The 17,820-nt window shown below is 42.9% G+C and overlaps 1 protein-coding gene across 1 annotated transcript in view; it reads left to right on the top strand.

Annotated features, from left to right (window-relative positions):
* Positions 1-17,820, top strand: part of mei1 (meiotic double-stranded break formation protein 1) — a gene marked incomplete at its 5' end in the record, with an annotated part of 43,784 nt that overhangs the window by 11,100 nt on the left and 14,864 nt on the right. The window contains 13 exons of the mRNA XM_079177055.1: positions 666-765; positions 2,919-3,053; positions 3,448-3,562; positions 5,199-5,290; positions 5,615-5,762; positions 6,199-6,310; positions 8,466-8,526; positions 9,162-9,259; positions 12,600-12,780; positions 13,793-13,943; positions 15,295-15,480; positions 16,312-16,434; positions 16,665-16,854. Of these exons, the coding sequence (XP_079033181.1) occupies positions 666-765; positions 2,919-3,053; positions 3,448-3,562; positions 5,199-5,290; positions 5,615-5,762; positions 6,199-6,310; positions 8,466-8,526; positions 9,162-9,259; positions 12,600-12,780; positions 13,793-13,943; positions 15,295-15,480; positions 16,312-16,434; positions 16,665-16,854 (1,692 nt within the window). The remainder of the gene's footprint in view (positions 1-665; positions 766-2,918; positions 3,054-3,447; positions 3,563-5,198; positions 5,291-5,614; positions 5,763-6,198; positions 6,311-8,465; positions 8,527-9,161; positions 9,260-12,599; positions 12,781-13,792; positions 13,944-15,294; positions 15,481-16,311; positions 16,435-16,664; positions 16,855-17,820) is intronic.

Here is a 17,820-nt window from a genome sequence, read left to right as displayed (position 1 = left end):
AAACGCACGTTTATTATTGTGATGTTTACTCGTAATGATTCACAATGAAGCCAACAGCTAGTAGGAGACTTTCTCCAGCCAGCTGCCACTTTATTTAGGTTTTAGTTCAACGAGATCAACTTCACGAATCAGCCGCTCCTTCCATTGTGGGCTCTCACGGAGAGAATGAACAGAAACAAAAGTTCAGCTCAAAACAGATAAAAATAGTTGGCAGCGATGTGTTTTTTAACGAGTATCTAAATTACAGTTTTGTCCAACTCTGAAAGCCCTGGTGTGTGTTTTCTAAATCTTCTATCTAGTGTGTGTTTTTCACAGTAGGTGATGAGAAATAGTTTGAAAAGCACTTACAATACAAACTTAATTTACCAGTACACAGGATATCTCGTGTAGCCATTCCTTTAAACTATTAAGTTCCTGCTCCATCTCAGTATAAACATGAGATCATTACAGCAGATTCTGTGTCGCCATACATTAGAAAGATGTACCACTGCCATTGTGTGTTTGATCCTTTGTTTGTTGGTGTGGGATGATGCTTTGCACATGTGTTACATTTATGAGCCCGTCACTCTAATTGTAATGCAGGAAATCCTTGTGTGAGGATGAGACGGATGTGTCTCTGTCGGCCGGGTCAAGTATGTCTTCGTCACAATGAGTTTGTCTGTTAGGTATCGAGTCCCTTGTGCGCAGTCTGAAGGAGGCTCTGCAGCTGACCAACCTGGAAGTGCCAAAGCAAGGTCTGCTGCTCCTTACTGAGATACTGGAAAGGTGAGACTGCCCGTTTTATATATATATATATATATATATATATTTTGAGACATCTGCTACTGAGACCTCTGCCGCGCTAATAAGGATTGAAAACTTACATCAGAAACCTTGTCCTGGTTACTCGGGATGATCCACAGACCTCACAGTAAATAGCTTACAGTGGGAATTATTTTAACTGAAGCACTTTGTAGTTTATTCCTGTATCATCACTTTATACTAAACCCCACTAAACTCTGAAGAAAGATGTATTCATTTGACATAATTATAAATCAATGAGATGGAGTCTGATTGCCTGAAATCTATTTGACTTTGTAAAACCTGCCATTTGATCATATTTTGTAATATAATTACATTGTGATTATGATTTATGTCATTCCTCTTCTTTCTATTTTCCATTTTGTGGCATTTGAGGAATTTTTACTTTATAACTGCAGTTACACTGTAGTGAGTAGTTTTGAAGCTTTTGCACGTTAATATCACCAAAACAACACAACTACAAATGATGTGTCACAGCGACGCATGTTTGTTCATAAACCGAACAACTTCAGCTGCATCAACACAGAGCAGCGACCTCCTGTAAAACGTGTTAAATATGGTGCGCTGGAAAGTTTAATTATATTTGAATTAAGTGTCTGCTTGCTCGCAGATGAAAATATATCACAAGCCAGTAAAAACACTGTCATATTTCTGCGAGGTTGACACAATTTTAATGGAACGTTCGCCTCGTCACATGGCAATGATACAGAGGATAAGAGATTTCAAATGGCAAGGGAAATTTGTCCTTTACGCTGAGAGGAACAGTAAAACAAGAAGCCAGACCAGAGCTCTTAAAAGCTGAACAAGCTAAAGTGTCTGTGTGTGCGTGTGTGCGTGCGTGTGTGTGTGTGTGTGTGTGTGTGTGTGTGTGTGTGTGTGTGTGTGTGTGTGTGTGTGTGTGTGTGTGTGTGTGTGTGTGTGTGTGTGTGTGTGTCTGTGTGTGTGTGTGTGTGTGCGTGTGTGTGTGAGGGCCATTGCATGTGTGTGAGTGAGTGCTTCTTCGTTTGTAGCTGTTTTTGTGTCTTGTCTGCATCTATAGATGAGTGTGTGTGTGTGTGTGTGTGTGTGTGTGTGTGTGTGTGTGTGTGTGTGTGTGTGTATGTTTGTGTGCGCCTTTATGTGCATTGATGTGTTATTTAGGATGTTCTGTGTGACTGCTGTTGTGGCAACAGGGAGGCGGCCCACAGCTGCCGTGGAGCTCCGTCATAGACCACAGACATACTCTGGTGATCTCTGTAACGCCTATAGGTCAGCGCTATTTGTTTATTATGTGTCCCTGCCCTGAAAGAGAGAAAACACGTGTCTGTGTGTACGGTGGTGAGACGGTGGAGGGCGGGTTCACTGCGACAGTCACTGCTGTTGTTGGCACAGCGAGCCTAAAGAATGACGGATAGATCCGGAGGAAGAACAGACTGTCCGATGTTTGATGGGTCAAAAAACACTCTGAAAGGCCGCTGAAAAGTCTCACTGGCTCCTTTAGGATCCACGGTTTCATATCATTTGGTAGTTGCCTCGATTAATTGATTATTTGCTTGCAACAGTGATTCCTGTAGTATTTATCGTAGATGCTTGCGCTGCATGATATTGGAAAAAGCTGACATTGTAATATTTATTTTTTCTGTGCTATATATTGCCATATGGAGGCATTTTCACCCCAGATTTTTTTAAGTGTAATGCATTAGTCTGGTGCACTTTGAGAGCAAAATTAAGGGGCTAGATTAAGAGGCTAGATCTATAAACAATGCTTGTGCTCTAGTAAACAAGGGAAACGCACCTGGAAGAAGGTCGCCACACACCAAGCGGTTACTCGGTTCATTGTGAAACTGTCGGGCCGACTTAGACTATGAGTACCTGGAAACACTGGGTCAGTCACGAAAAAGGAGAACCGTGCAACTTTTATCAAACAGCAAAAAAACGTTCTAAAATGGCATGTGAAAGTTATTGTGACAGAGTCCTGCCATGTAACTATTGCACATGTGCACTTATCTCAATGTCGCTGGTGAAACAACATATCGTGCAGCCATAATAGATGGACAAGTCCCTGCGTAGTCCAGGAAACTGTTCCTCTAGCTTCACGGCTACATTTAATAATGGCACAATGGTTTCTCTGTGAACAGGCAGCCCCCGAGCGAGCGCCTGTTCCCCAGTGGTTCAGGTTTCGAGGCGGTTTCAGAGGCCGTGTTAGGTGGAGTCTCCTCCTCCTGCCTGCTGGTAGCCACACAGGCGGCCAACGCCGCATCCGCCCTGTTCAGGTAGACACAAACACAGTCACACTGTCGAGGACACTTCGTCTTGAGATGGACAAAGTTATGATTGTTTGTCAGTAAAAATTGTCCTGCCAGACATTTCCTGTATTGGACTTACAAAAGTCGGTCACTTACTGAGTCAACGGAAGAACACACACACACACACACACACACACACGTGTACGTGGAAATAGTAAATACACACACATTCAGAGTCGTGAAGGCTTACTCGTAGTTATATATTGATGTAGGTGTTTTGTAAGCTTTGCCCATACCGTGAGTTACAGACACACTTACCCAGAGATTCACATTATGTCCCTCTCCTCTACAGACTGTATCTTCCCTTCACCACCTGCTTAAAGCTCCTTTGTATGAACTGCTGTCACCCTGAATTCTCTAGACTGAACCACCAGTCCAGACCAGTCCAGTACGGGAAGATAGAGGGATTGATTGAGGCCATCACTAACAGATTCTCAGAGCTGCCCCTACCCTCTCCCGCTCATCGTCGGAGCTCTGTGAGTTCGTTTTTCTTCACGTCTTTGTATCCACAAATATAAAACAAGGATCCGCAAATTCAAGAACTGGTAGTGAAGAGAAGTGCCGTCAGTCTGAGACTTTTGTCTTGTGGTGATTCTCCAGAGAGTATTTTCTGGTGGTTATCACAACTGACACAGCAGCGTTTGATGCCATCTAGCAACCTGTCACACAGTACATCTGTGATTGACAGGTTATATCAAGAGGAATTTACTTCTTCCATGAAACTCTGAATGTCTTTTTCTGTTGTTTTTTCTTCTTCTTCATAGCTGTTACTCATTGCAGCTTTCTGTCTCAGATCTGGATCATTACACGTGTAACAGAGACAGCGACGCAACTGTCAGCACGATATGCCTGGTTGGCATGTGTTCATGTCCCAAATTAAAAGAATAAATGTCTTAATTAATGTGTGTAATTAGAGACGCCTATCAATCTTTTTTTAAACGGAGAGCACAGTTTGTGGCAGGACGGGACTAAAATCAGAGACGGTTCAGAGCATCGTGTAAATATTTCAAATTTTGTAATGTCTGCAAATGCACGCATGGTAACACAGTAGCAGAGCTGCGTTCAATGCTGTGAGGAGGGCTTCCAGGGAAATATCGGAGGCACAGCGTGTGAAAAAGGCACCACGTCAACACACAGCAAGCAGCAGCCTTGGCAGAGTTTTTAATGAGATCTTAGAGGAGATTGAGGACGGGGTCTGTGAGCGCCTCATCAGTGGTTGATCAGAAACAAACCATCCCAAGGTCAGACAGTCCGCTACAGTACTCGAGGGCAAGTGCTGCACAATTCCTCTCGCTGGTTGCTGCTGCAGTCGAGTCTCTCCGTGCACAAGTGTGGACAGCCTGAGACTCTTTAGTGCCGTTTCAAACGTCCTTGATGAGAAGAGAAACTGGCTGAACGCAAACATGGCAGAGATGATGATTTTCCCTTAAAACAAACCTCGGTGGGAGTAAGAGTAGAGCTGAATGAGAGAGAGAGAAAAGCTCCAATAAAAGCACTTTAAGAACAAAAGAGAGCCTTGAGATTTAGTTATTTTGATATTTAGTTTTCTCTCTCTGTGTTGAAGTTAAGCTGCGACGCCACTTTTAAGTGTCGTTGAGAGTTCTGTTGTTTATTTGTAGTAGTTTTACTATAATGCTGCATTAAGCGTGACTGTGATTTTTATTTGTTGTGACTGTGAATGTTAAAGCTGAGCTATTACACCACAACAAAGTGGAATTGAGATTGTATTACTCATTTTGAGTGTTCTAGTTTTACAACAAGGCTGCACTAAGTGGAATTGTCGGGAGCCATTTAAAAGTAGTTTAGCTTCATTTCATGAAGGAAACGTAAAGGAACAGCTTGGATGCATTGCAGAGCTACTCATTTACATAAGCATATACATTGGATTGATTTCAATAATTTGAATGTACTTGCACTGTGCAACTGTATTATCTATTAAAATGGAAGTATCAGATGGGCAAGTTTCTGCTTTAATGGAAACGGTTTATTGTTTTAAATACAAACTTAAGTGATTCCCTTGAGGAAATATGTTGTGATCCGACATGATTTGATCAAATTGTCCCCACATCTCCTCTCGTCTCTCATTCTGTGTCTTTCTCTTGTATCGTCCAGAGGAGTCTGAAGAAGTCAGACGCCAGCAGCCAGGCCTCCAGGTCCGAGGGGTTTCTGCTCCGGTCCCTGGTCTGTTTTCAGGCTGCCTGCAGGTCAGCACAGTGTCCAGTCACGTGTTCACAGAGTTCAATGGCATCACTGGAACAGTGAGAGTGAATACACTTGTTTAAACACTTGAGTATTGTATTGAATCAAGTGCTACTTTATCAAATGTTAGATGTGAATATTGTTGATTATGTGTGTGACTCATCTAAAATAATATGTTCAGCCAATCCGCAGAGAGTTTTACTTGAAATGTAGATGAGGGAATTTACCGGTACCAGTATGTCTTGCGTTGCTATTTTTGTATGTATGCGAGTGGCTGTGTTTGTGTTAAAGTGTGTGTTTGTGTGTATGTGTGTGTGTGTGTGTCCAAGGTTGGCCGTGGAGTGTTCATTAGAGCCCGTTCTGAAGGAGAACACGTTCACAGCTCCATCGAAACACAGCCACGCTCAGGACTCACTGGAGTCTCTTTGTCAATGTCTGCTGCGCTGCTGCGACTCCGTCTGGATACCCACCGTCATTGTGAGATCTGAAAGCACACACACACACACACACACTATCCTCTCATCTTAACCTTATATATCTCTCTCTCACACACACACTTAATCTTGCAATTTACCACATCTCTTTTCTGAGAAATAGTTGACAATGATTACATCGCTCTGTCTGGCTGTTTCTCTAAATAACTCTATTAATAAGCACAGCCTCACAGCCTCTGTCTTCAGTAGTTTTGTGTACAAATGGACATTTGAGCCTATTGATCAGTACCTCTTGTTCTGTTGTGCAAAGTAATTGTTGTATTGTGTTGCGTTTTTCTAAAGTTAGTTCTATTCGGGCTAAAAAAATCGATCAGACAAGAAGAAATTGTTCACAGTTTGTGTTGAGGTCATTTGTCTCTGATTTCCTGTGTGTGTGTGTGTGTGTGTGTGTGTGTGTGTGTGTGTGTGTGTATGTGTAGAGGGTGTGTGAGTATGCACCCAACGCTCAGATACTGCAGCACTTCTACTCCATCCTATTCTCCCAGTTCACCCTGCTTCCGTCCTTCATGCCTGTCTTTGCAAATAAGCTCGGTGAGTCGCTGAACGCTGTAACCTTCGGTCAGCGTCACACAAGGTGTCCCGTGATCTGATCTGTGTCACACACTCCGTCTTTACGGGGCCGCACACTGGCACGTTGCCAGGATGGGTGTGGCAATCCTGATGTTCTACCGTCTTATGATTATTCTGCTTTGACTAATGTAACAGACAAATCTACTCTCCGTTATCTGTAATCCCTGTAATATCACATCGACTGCGTATGAGAAAGAAAATATGAACTCATTGCTGACGAGCTACAACAGAACTAACTCAATGTTGGATACAGTCATGAAATGCAGTACTGAGAACATAAATATTGCTTTAGTATTTAAAATATATATATATATTATATTGACTTTGTAATGCACATACTATAATATAAGGTATGCTAAGTTTAATATAAAATCACCAGATTTGGAAATGATGAGAACATTATACAGGACCTGAAATTATAAAGCAAGTGAAGTGTTTCATGAGTTGCTTTTGTTTTCATACAGTCCTATAGAATAATATGACAAATGTCCCGCTGCCTTCATGAAATATATATAATATATATATATATATTTATATTTGGCATAATCAAAGTCAAAGTTTTGAAAGTTTTTTTCCAGTACACTGAATTTGGTAAATAAGCCTCTTAATGAAAATAGGACTTTATGGACCATATTTGAAGATGATGGACAGTGTTTCTCTGAACGTGTCTTTATCTGATGGCTGTCGGTGGTGAACTGAAAATGTGAAGATAAAGTTCTGCTAAACTGATTATAAAGATTTATGACATGAGGAACTGAGATGTGCAGGGTGAGCCCACAGCTCATGTTTGAAATTAGCCTTTTATGTCTTGTGCTGGCGACATGTAGCCCCCACATCATCCTGCTGTAGAGCTACAGATACTAGATAAAAACATAACCATACGAACCAAAACTATTTCTAAACGTGCCTGCTGCTTTAATGCAGATGTGTTAATTAAGTACCGTGCTTATAATGCATTTATTTAAATGTGTTTAATGTCTAACTTAACTAAATAAGCTGAAGCAAACAGTTATTTCATTAACACATAACAGATTTAGTTCTCCTCTGATGGTAATGTTCACAAAACTAAAATCAGTATTTTGTTATTTTGTATTTTTGACCAAATAGTTTGAAGCTCCATAGCAGCATTCATAACCTGGAGATTCTAATTGTTTTAAAATGAGCGATGTAATCATTTACAACATTGACAACATGTTTTTATCTTTTAAAATATTCAGCTTTGATCCATATTTGTTGGTTCTTAGCTTTTCGAAAACAACGGGAGGCACCAAGAATGACATTAATATTAAGTCTATTTATTCTTCTCATGTTTTAATAGCAGGGGGGTGGACATTTGAAGCTTCAGTTGAAAACCTCAATAGCAGCTTTTTATTGTTAAAGCCCGACTAACAGTTGATTCTGCTCTCATCAAAGATGGGACTAATTGCCCGACTGTTGACTTGATGGGATTTCATATCACTGTGGGGGGAAAACGGAGCAATCTGTCCAAAGCTGGCAGTCAACGTGATGAGCCTCAATTATTGACAGGAACCGCGTCGTCTCGGGCATCATATCAAGCCAGTGCGGGGGCATTAAACAGAAATCTGAGCTTTATATTTACGCTGAGAGCCGTTAACAAAGCAGAACGGGAATGTTCTGCTGATGTGGCTGAGCGGTACCCTGGCACAGGTCCACCAGAGAGGGAGTTGGGCGCTTTTATGAAATATAAAATTCCCTCTGATAAGTGAGAGGTTCTCTCTCTCCCACTGCACCACTGACACGGCCAAGACATTAAGTACAGCTTTACGATATAGAATTACAATAGGACCGCTGTCTCATTACCTCCAATGTGGCCAAATGATGAGCTCCCTCCCCCTGATCCCTCAGAGTATTTTTAATAACGTAGTGTGTGTGGGGGGGGGTGTAGCTTAAAAAAACAATGTTGGATTAAAATGTGACGGTTTGGGGATCATCATGAGGCGGATTTCTGGCACAATATTCACAGGTGTCTCTGTACTGTACGACTTTAGTTTTAAAAAGAGTTTTATTAATAGTGATTTTATTCGCATCCCTTCTTACTGTCTCCTCCTTTGTTCTGCTCTTCACCTCCTCCTCCTCCTCCTCCTCTTTCCTCCAGCCTCCTCTGGTTTCTACAGGCTGCCTCTGGAACACAAAGGGCTCCTCTGTGCGGGGAACAGGTAAAGTGTAGCAGGATAACCTGAGGACACACTCACACACCTACACACCAATTAATAAGTGTAGCTGTGTGTGTGTGTGTGTTAAACCGTGGTGGCTTTTAAAGTTGAGTTCTTATTATCATTTTCTGTTGGTGCACATTGAACTATGAGACAGATAATTCGACTGAGGCATCCGTCATTTTTGAGTCACTCTGTCTTTTTTCCAATAAGCCAGCAGTGTGTTGGTCTCAGAGCAACAGATCTGCAGCTTCAAAGCCTGCTCTCTGTGTGTGTGTGTGTGTGTGTGTGTGTGTGTGTTTAGATTGCGTATGTAAGCATATGTGCTTTTGTGTGCGTCCGTGTGGTCATAAACACGGTCGACTCTCGGCTCTCGGCCCCCCTGTGCTGAGCTGTAATGAAACTGAACCGTGCAGCGCTTGTGTTTCATATTTGAAAAGAGTGCTTGAAGGCACATCCTGTGTCTCACTGTTCACTCCTCACGGGTTTAACGTGTGGAGGATCGGTGCTCAGTTTGGCCCAGGTGCCCTCACTCTTCCCTTATTGCTGCCGTTTTCCTGCTCTCTCTCTCTTTTTGTCTACGTATTTTAGTGTCTTTTCTCTGATTGTGTATTTCTCCCTCTTTCCAATTCTTTCAGGCACCCATACCTGAATATGTCCTGCTGTGGGTTTCTACAGAAACTCAGTATGTGTCTGCTTTTTCAGTCGGACCCTGCTTCTGGCTCCTGTCAGCATGGTATGCAAACACACACACACACACACACACACACACACACACACACACACACACACACACCCTCACAGAGCTACATGAAGTGCCATTTAAACCCTGTTGCTGTCAGTTTCCAAGCAATGTTATCTGCTGCCGGTCGTCTGAGGCTGTTGAAAGAATTGTTGGTAAAACTACGATTTGTTTGTTGTGTCAAGAAGGTCAGGTGTGATCAGTTGTCCAAATCATTTATTTTCTTTAACTGACATATAATTCTTAATTTTAATTGTCTATTGAAAAGTGCCAATCCAAATGGACTCCGATAAAAACCTGCAGAAACACTTTGCCTTGACGGACCGTTTGAAATGGATGATATAATTGTTATTTAGAGTTAATACAAGAATGTTTCAACTGGTTATGAAACAGACCTACCGACACCAGCAGGTGATGCTGAATATCCTTAATGCCTCTCAGCGGGTCAGATCCTCCGACATCAGACGTGCAGCTTCTGCTAGAAAATGAAAGGTCTTCTAGAGGGAGTCCTCCGTCTTTACAAGATTCTTCATTATTGCCACTCAACGGAGTTGTTGGTAATTATTTTGGTGCGACAGCCCCGACAGTGAGCGATGAGGTCAGGATGCTGTTTACGGCACAATGCGATGGCGCTGATGGAAGCGCTGACACTTTGGAGATTTGTGTATTGAAATAGGTTCCCAGCTGACTTTAAAGTTATTAAAGTTATACCTGACTCTGTTAAATGCAGACATCAAAGTGATATTCAAGAGACTAAATCAAGCTGACTGCGCGACATTTATTTAATAAACCAAACAACATTGAGAGAGTTTATGGAGAACAATTGTTTTTATCTGTCTAGAATCACGAGCGTAAACGTACAAAATGAGATCGCACTAAAAAAGTAGATAAAGTTGCATTCCAGTTTAACTTCACTCTCTCTCTCTTTCACTCTCTCTTTATGATGACTTTAAACATCAATAACAGTAAACAAGTTGCTCATCCATAATGAAGATGCCCGTTCTCTTAAATGAAGTCTTTAATAAATCATAATTTAATCAATTCAATGACACATTGAAGGCCATTTTAGAAACGTGTTGTCAACGACGCTGAAGATAAGCTCCAGCTAGAATTAAAGGAAGAACCCAGACTTGTTGACTGCACACATGATGAATGTGTGAAATGCATTGAACACTGAGCAGTGTTTGCTTGGCGGATTCTTCGTTGCTGTGTGAAACAGCTGATGATTAGCCTCTTAAAGGCCAATAACACCTCCGACTAAAGGGGCGTTGCTTCTGGTTGTGTTCGGCTGAAGTAAACGATGTTAAGGAAAGGTAACTTGAGGTAAGTGAAGCTGTAAGCGAGGAAAAACAAACGCTAAACTCCGGCGCCGTTTCCCTTCTCATCCCTTTTCACCGCGGCGTCCCCGAAAATGAAATATGAGACGTGTTTTATTGGAAACTGCCGATGTTCCCTGGAGGCGTGATGCGACTTTGAGACCTGAGTCGAGTCAAATATTTCTTTGAGGTAATGAGATGTAAGAGTCGTTTGAGCAAGTGTGAAGGTGTGTGTGTGTGTTGGTATGCGTGCCGTGTGTGTATTTGTTTGCGTTTGGGCATTTGAATAATGGCTTCTGCAGAGCTCGACTAATAAACAGATTTAAACATATGTTAATGTTTTCTGTTTGTCCTCGTCATCTTGTTGTCTTTCAGGGCTTTGTGTGTTTTGTTGATTGAAACACTGATGCAGTGATGTTGCTGATTAGTTGCGATTTGTTTGAAGTGTATAATTTTGACTCGTGTGTATGTGTCTGACAATTATATACGAGCTCAAATGTTTCACCTCTTCTCTGTCCTCTGTTATTTCCTGTTGATCAAATCCTGAGGAGGAGGCGACATGTCATGTTTGTTGACTTTCTTCCGTCTGTTGTTTGCTTCCTCATCTTTTCCATCAGTCTGTCATTTGCTGTGTTCCTCCGTCTCCCCCGGCCCTCCCTTTGAGACGACGGTCTATTCTTCTCTCTCTCTCCGGTTCCCCTTCATCGGTGCCCTCTTCCTCATGTTTTCTCTGCTTTCTAAACAACACCATTTATTTTCTTCTCTTTTTTTGCAGCGGTCCCTCCAGACCACTAGTGCTCTCTGTCCGGGCCTGCAGCCTCGGCCACTTACCCCCTTCGGCTCCTTTTCATATTTATCTCTCCTCCTCTTTCTGTATTTCTTCAAACTCCCATTCCCTTCTTCACTTTGTTTTCCTCTCTGGCTGATTGGTAGTCTCTCTCCCGACAGACCTCGCTGTGGCTTTATAGCCTCTGTGTGGTCATGCATCAGTGACCCCCCCCATCCCTGTCTGACATCTCCCTTTTTGTCATTCTTTTCTTTGCTCTGCGCTCTTGCAATTCCCCTCATACACTGCATATGGTGGGGATTTTTCCTCCATCACTCCTCGATTAAAGGTTAAAATGTTCATTTCTTTCTCTCTCCAGACCTTTAAGAGGCTGCGTTGCACAGCACCATCTTCTCTCTTGTTCTGTGCCATGTTTCACTGGTCCTGTTTTCCATTTCCTCGTCTCTCTCTGTGTTGTTCTCTGTCTCCTCTTCGTCGGCTGCATCTCATTTTCCTCTCCCGATCCTTCCCTCCCTCACCCCTCTCCCCCTCTCTCTCTCTCCGGCTCCCTAAAGACCACCCAGAGATGGAGGCAGCGTCTCGGTGCAGATAGTCTGACTCTTTTAGCTGTTTCAGAAAAAAACATCTGAATTCCCTGCTGGGCTTTCCCCTCCCTTTGGTCTCTTCTGTCTTTTCTCTCTCTTACCATTTTATACAGTATTGTTTATTTACATGTAGCATTTTCTTTTGCCTCCTGTCCCAGTCTTTCAGTCGTCCATTCCTTAAAGAGGTAGAAGCCCTCCTCAGCATTTTATGTTATCATGTAATATAGCAACTTTGCTAAATATTATGGATTTTCAAATGATGTATGTGCGACATCGATAGCTTGTTTCATGATATGTATTGGCTTTATGTTTGAAAACACGATATATAATTGGAAAAGTGTGAAATCGGAGTAACTCGTTTTCACCCTCAGATCATTTATTCAGAAACAGCTTTGGCTCGTTTTAGTCGTAAACACAGAATGGGTGAGTAATGATGCTTTGTAAATGAGGCCTCAGGGCCTCTCCTGATGTGTTTTGCTGTATTCCATCCATCTCTTTCCCTCATCCATATCCTTTCCTATTTCCTCTCTTGCCTCTCTGTATAACTCTCTCTCTCTATAACTTCCTCCTGCTCTTGTTTCAAGCATTGACTATCAACCCCTTATCCTCTCTGTGTCTGTTCTTCTTCTTCTTTGCTCATCCCCCAGATGTGGAGGAGGTGGAGAATCTTCTGCTCTACAACCTTCCCTCTCTGTGTTGTCGTCTGTCAGACTGGCCCTCTCTGCTGTGTGAAGCGCCGGGCCTCCAGCTGTGTGAATACAAAGGGCCGCGGGCCACCCAGTACTGTCTGGTGATAATGCTCCACCTCGCCCTGGAGCAGGGAGACAGGTAATGCCTCAGCAACACACAGGACATCAAGCTAGAGAAAATGAAAACACTTTCACCTACTTCACTCCCATTTCAGACGTGCTCAAATCACTCATAGTCATTCTGCCTATTGGAAAGTAAATCTTTGTTCATTTCGGTATTATAAATTGTAAGCACTTGTGCTTGGTACTGCTGTAGAGCATCGTTCAGTGTGCTTTGAGAATACATATAAAGTCTTGTCTGTGTATACACACATCACTCAAATATTAAAACCGAAAATTAGATGAGATGTCTATAGGTGCTTCCAGAAATATTTGACCCATAAAGAAATCTTGAAAAGGATATTAATGTTCATGTAAAGACCAAACAAAACATTTATTGAAATCCAAGCTTTTTCACAAAGCATCACTTTGCTGAAACATGTGAGCGACATCACAGTTGTTGAACAATGAGAATAGCAGACGATACCTGGTGTCATCAGACTCATATCAGTGTGTATCAGGAAACCAGCAGGTTTTGCATGTAGCTCTCTTCCTGTTCGCGGCGTTCTTAACTACATATTTTATGACCTCTGAGAGTCGTCGCCCTCTTTGGAAAGTTTAATCTGTCTTTCTCTGGAGCCTTGGCTATGCATTACCCCCCCCCCCCCCCCTTCAGGGAAAAGGGGATGAATGCCTCCCCACCACTGTGTGGTCTCATCTAGATTAATGGGAGCTGTGTCCACAGATTTACATAGCGTGGGAGGGCTGAGTGTGTACTCGGGGAGAGGATCTGTGGATGTGCGTATACATTCTGACTGTCTGTGTTTGTCTCTGTGGGAGAACGAGACATACCGAGTGTGGGACATCAACACGGCCCTGGAGCACTTTGTCTGCTTTGCACACAGACTTTGCGTGTTTGTTCGCTTGATTACCCGCACGCTGACCGTGTCCGTATATATGTGTGTGTTTGTGTACATTGAAATGTAAACGTTCGGCCACATACACTTGTAATAATAATGTCTTCTTTATTGCGCATGTGTGCGTGGTTCCAGACTCCTCCCAGACCCGACGGTGTTCTCCAGTGTGGTGTGGCTGTTGCATTCAGTGCAGGCGCAGAGCAGCAGTGCGCTGCCTCGCTCCGTGCTCCGCTCTGCCCTCTACCTGCTGGCCGTGACGCAGGACAAGAGCCCCAACCTGGACGGGGTAACTACGATCAGTTCGCCGCACAGAAATCACAACACACTGTGAAACCAACAAAAGTAGCACAGTAGATAAACAGCATCAAGGTACAGTTAAAGAAAAGCTTAAACTGTAACCTGTAACACCTGCTGGAACATTTCAGTATTCTTTACAATAGAATATTTTAAAACTTGTCCAGTGAGTCAACCTAACAACATGAAGTGAAGTTCTCAAGACATGTTAGGCGAGAGCGGTTTAACACAAGCGCCGCTGCATGAAGGTGTTCAAAGTGCACAGAGAATGAAAACAGCATAATGGAGCCAGAGTTGTGCACCATTTAATAAGGAAACCATGAATGTGAAGGACACGCTTTACCCAGAAGCTCGTATTCATCTTTTGACGTAAAATCCATATTCTGCTGTACATGATTCAGCAGCAACAAATATTAATTATAGCTCACCTTTTTTTTTCAAATGCTACAGGACAAATTATGTTTTTGCAAAATCATGTACTTCTATTTAGTTCAAAGTACATCACGTAATACTTAATAGCAGTGTGCCAAATACTTGATCAAAACTTGAGACCCCCTGAAAGCCTGAACAGCAAAGGTTTTGGAGGGTCTCTAGAATATATTTAAAAAAATGTTGTCGCTTGCAATTTAACAGCTAAGTCTACTATGTCCAGGTGGATTCATTATTCAAATTAACAACATTTATTCACAAATATTAATAGTGAATGCGAGTAAAGATATTTCGCTGTAAATGCCAGACAGAGCAGACTCCAGAGTCGGTTCTCACTTCTGTTTGTGGACCTAAAATGACCCCATTTGGCCAAATAGGATCCATTGTCGTTGGTGAGAACCTGGATTAAAGCAGGACACTGAAGAGGCAGAGCTACGGTCTGTGTGTCGCGTTAGAAAGTGTGTGTGCATGTGTGTGTGTGTGTGTGTGTGTGTGTGTGTGTGTGTGTGTGTGTGTGTGTGTGTGTGTGTGGACTCAAGCACGAGAGGCGAGTGTGCTGTGTGGACTCTGTTGAAGGAGTTTCATGGTTTTATTGGAAGTCACCTTATTGTTAACATTATCCTTTGTGATGAGTTGTTTAAGGCTTGTATAGTAAATTGCCTGAGCGTGTATCCATAAAATCTTTTATATTGCTTATTGACTCTGTGTAAGACTTCAGCATAACACTGGAGCGCCAGGGCGGACCTGCTGACTAGTATCTATTCTGTGAACATGTATAAGCACTAGATTACAGGAGACTTCCTGCCGTTACTGAGGGCTCTGCCTCAGGGGGGGGGGGGATTTAAAAAGCAGTCTCACATTTTGGAGACGGTGCTTTAGCTTATTGAATCTGTCTTTACCAAACCCCGCTCAAGGCTTCTTTGAACTGCATCAGCAAGACGCTCTCCTCCTGCCAAAGCTTCCCCTCCCTCTACATTCACCACCCTGCACTCCTCCACTTCATCTGGCGATATCCAGAGCTAGAGGAGAAATACGGGGCCCTGGTCCTGGAACTTTGGTTGACCAAGCAAGCTCAGCACAGAGATGCAGAGCAGACCACGGTAAGGGGACAAACGTGTCACTTCTATCTCAGACTCACTCAAGGATTCTAATCTGACCCGCCACACGGTTTCTTACACATTTGAGAAGCGGCAGTCAATCGACCCGAGACCTGCCGCCAGACTCCCTAAAGGGGCGGGGCAATGGTGAAGTGCGCCGTCTCTTTTCTTTGTCTCGGGTAACATAGTATTCATCAATAACTTATAATACTGATTTGATTGAACACACTTTACTTGTTCCACTAATTAAAGCTGGGGTGGGTAATGTATTCTAGAATTAGTTTTTGTTATATTTGTTGAAATTCAGCGATCAATAAATCAAATGCACAATGGGGCATCTGTGGCTGTCGCAGGTTGCGATAAGCCCGTCCAATAATTCCATACGGGCAGAGTGAAATGATTGTTCTCTCTACCTACCTGCCACCAGAGTCTATCACAAGCTGCTGGCTTTACAGCTGTTAGTACTAACAATAGCCATGTTTGTTGTTTACGTTCATTGTGATCATTTTGGGAGATCTACGGGAGGCCTGAAGGGACGGGCCGTCAGTGTTTGCCAACTAGGCAACATTCTCGCTACATATATCAACATTTGGAGCTGCTTTCATTGAAGAAAGGTTGGCAACAATCGGCTGTTTTTTTTTTCAGTTAGCTAATTAAAAGAAATGCTTACTCTTGCTGGTTTCTCCCAATGTTACCCGTCCAAGCTTTAATTTCACTTCAACAGAGTAACTGTTAGAGTTGCATTATATGATGTGTTTGTTTTTTTAATTGCCTTTGAACTCTGATGAATAAGAATCGATGAAAAGGTGGTTTGGATTTCCTGACTGTGTACAGGCGGCCGTACAGGAGGAGGGAGAGAGCCCTGCAGACGAACGACCGGATCAGCAGCCAGACACGGAAACTGTGGAGCTGCTGACTCTGATAGAGAAGTGGCCATCTGTCATGTTGACCCTCCTGGTGAGAACTAGAGACCCCAAACCTATTTCTAAATGCTGCCTTATGTGCAGCACCGTGGAGCAGTAATAAGACTTGGGTCTCATAGTTTGTGGGAAACGCATATTTGTCTTTAACCTTTATTCAGTACGGCTTCACAGTGTGAGGACAATACTGGTACACAAAGATATTCACAATCAGTCTGTCCTAAAGCATCTGTCTGTCTGTCTGCCTGTCTGTCTGTCTGACTACAGAACATGGTTTGCACCAGGGAGGCCGTCCTTGCAGGACGAGCTCTGGCAGTGCTGGAAGTTGTTCTTCGTGGTCAAAGAGACTATGAGGCTGACTTGTGTGCACATCTCAGGCCAGCCCTGCTGCAGGCCTTACAGAGGCTCAGCGTGGAGAACATGGGCCACGGGCTTGGCCAGGGACACACTGCACAGGGTGAGAGACATAAACAGAATACATATATATTTACACGTGTTATATAAATACCTGTTGCATCCCCAGAGAACAAATACATTGTGGCAAAAATCCTTTGAAGAGTTCAATGCAACTATCCCGTTGCTCAAGTTTATTAAAATAGATGAGATTCACCATAATGGAAGATATTAGGAATAATGATACACTGAAGTGTTACAATATACTATAAATGTGAATTTATAGTTTGGACCTCTGGCGTGGCCGTTTGTACTAGACACAGTGCTGACAGGTGAAGAAAAGAGGAACCGTCTGCATGTCTCCTCTCCTCCCGGTGGGAAATGCTGGCGATAAATAGAAGATGAGTGACAGTGAGTTTGGACATTGCCACTGAAACAGGGTTGAAATGTAACTTTTTTTGGTGGAATCCAAAAAGCTCACTGAATAGATAACTATTGGTTGTTGGCTGGTGAGTGAAGCAAATCGAGCAGCCTATTTTACCAGCACTTGGCTGCTGGCTGGTTTTTATTACCAACCCTGCCACTGAAACTTGTGTCAACGACATACCAATACATAACTATTCATCGTCTTACTCAAGGACACTGTTCAGAGGTCATTTATAGCAAATGTAGCACGTGGCGGTGTTATTTCGTTCAGCTGTTTATCCAGGCGAGCTGGGTTTAACTGAAGTGTAACCACAACGTCTCCCTCAGATCGAGGTTGTTTTTAAATTGGATTGAAATGGAAAACAGGTCCCAGAACACTTGTCGCTTCTGATTAATGTTGGAAGGGAAGAACCATTAATCCTCTGTTAAGACGAATCCTCCGAACATCCTTTGTCAGTACAGACGGTGGGAAATGAGAGACTTGTTTATCTGGTTGACTCTCCTGCCTGAAGTGCATATTATTGATTTAGTTTGAACAGACGGTTGGATCGGTTTGCATGAGGTTGCTACACTGCTTTAGTATTCTTCAGTATATTTGAGAAGA

Source organism: Pholis gunnellus (genome assembly GCF_910591455.1).
Source record: "Pholis gunnellus genome assembly, chromosome: 17".
NCBI lineage: Eukaryota > Metazoa > Chordata > Actinopteri > Perciformes > Pholidae > Pholis > Pholis gunnellus.
The sequence above is the reverse complement of the archived record's forward strand: the minus strand, read 5'-3'. Positions and strand labels throughout refer to the sequence as shown.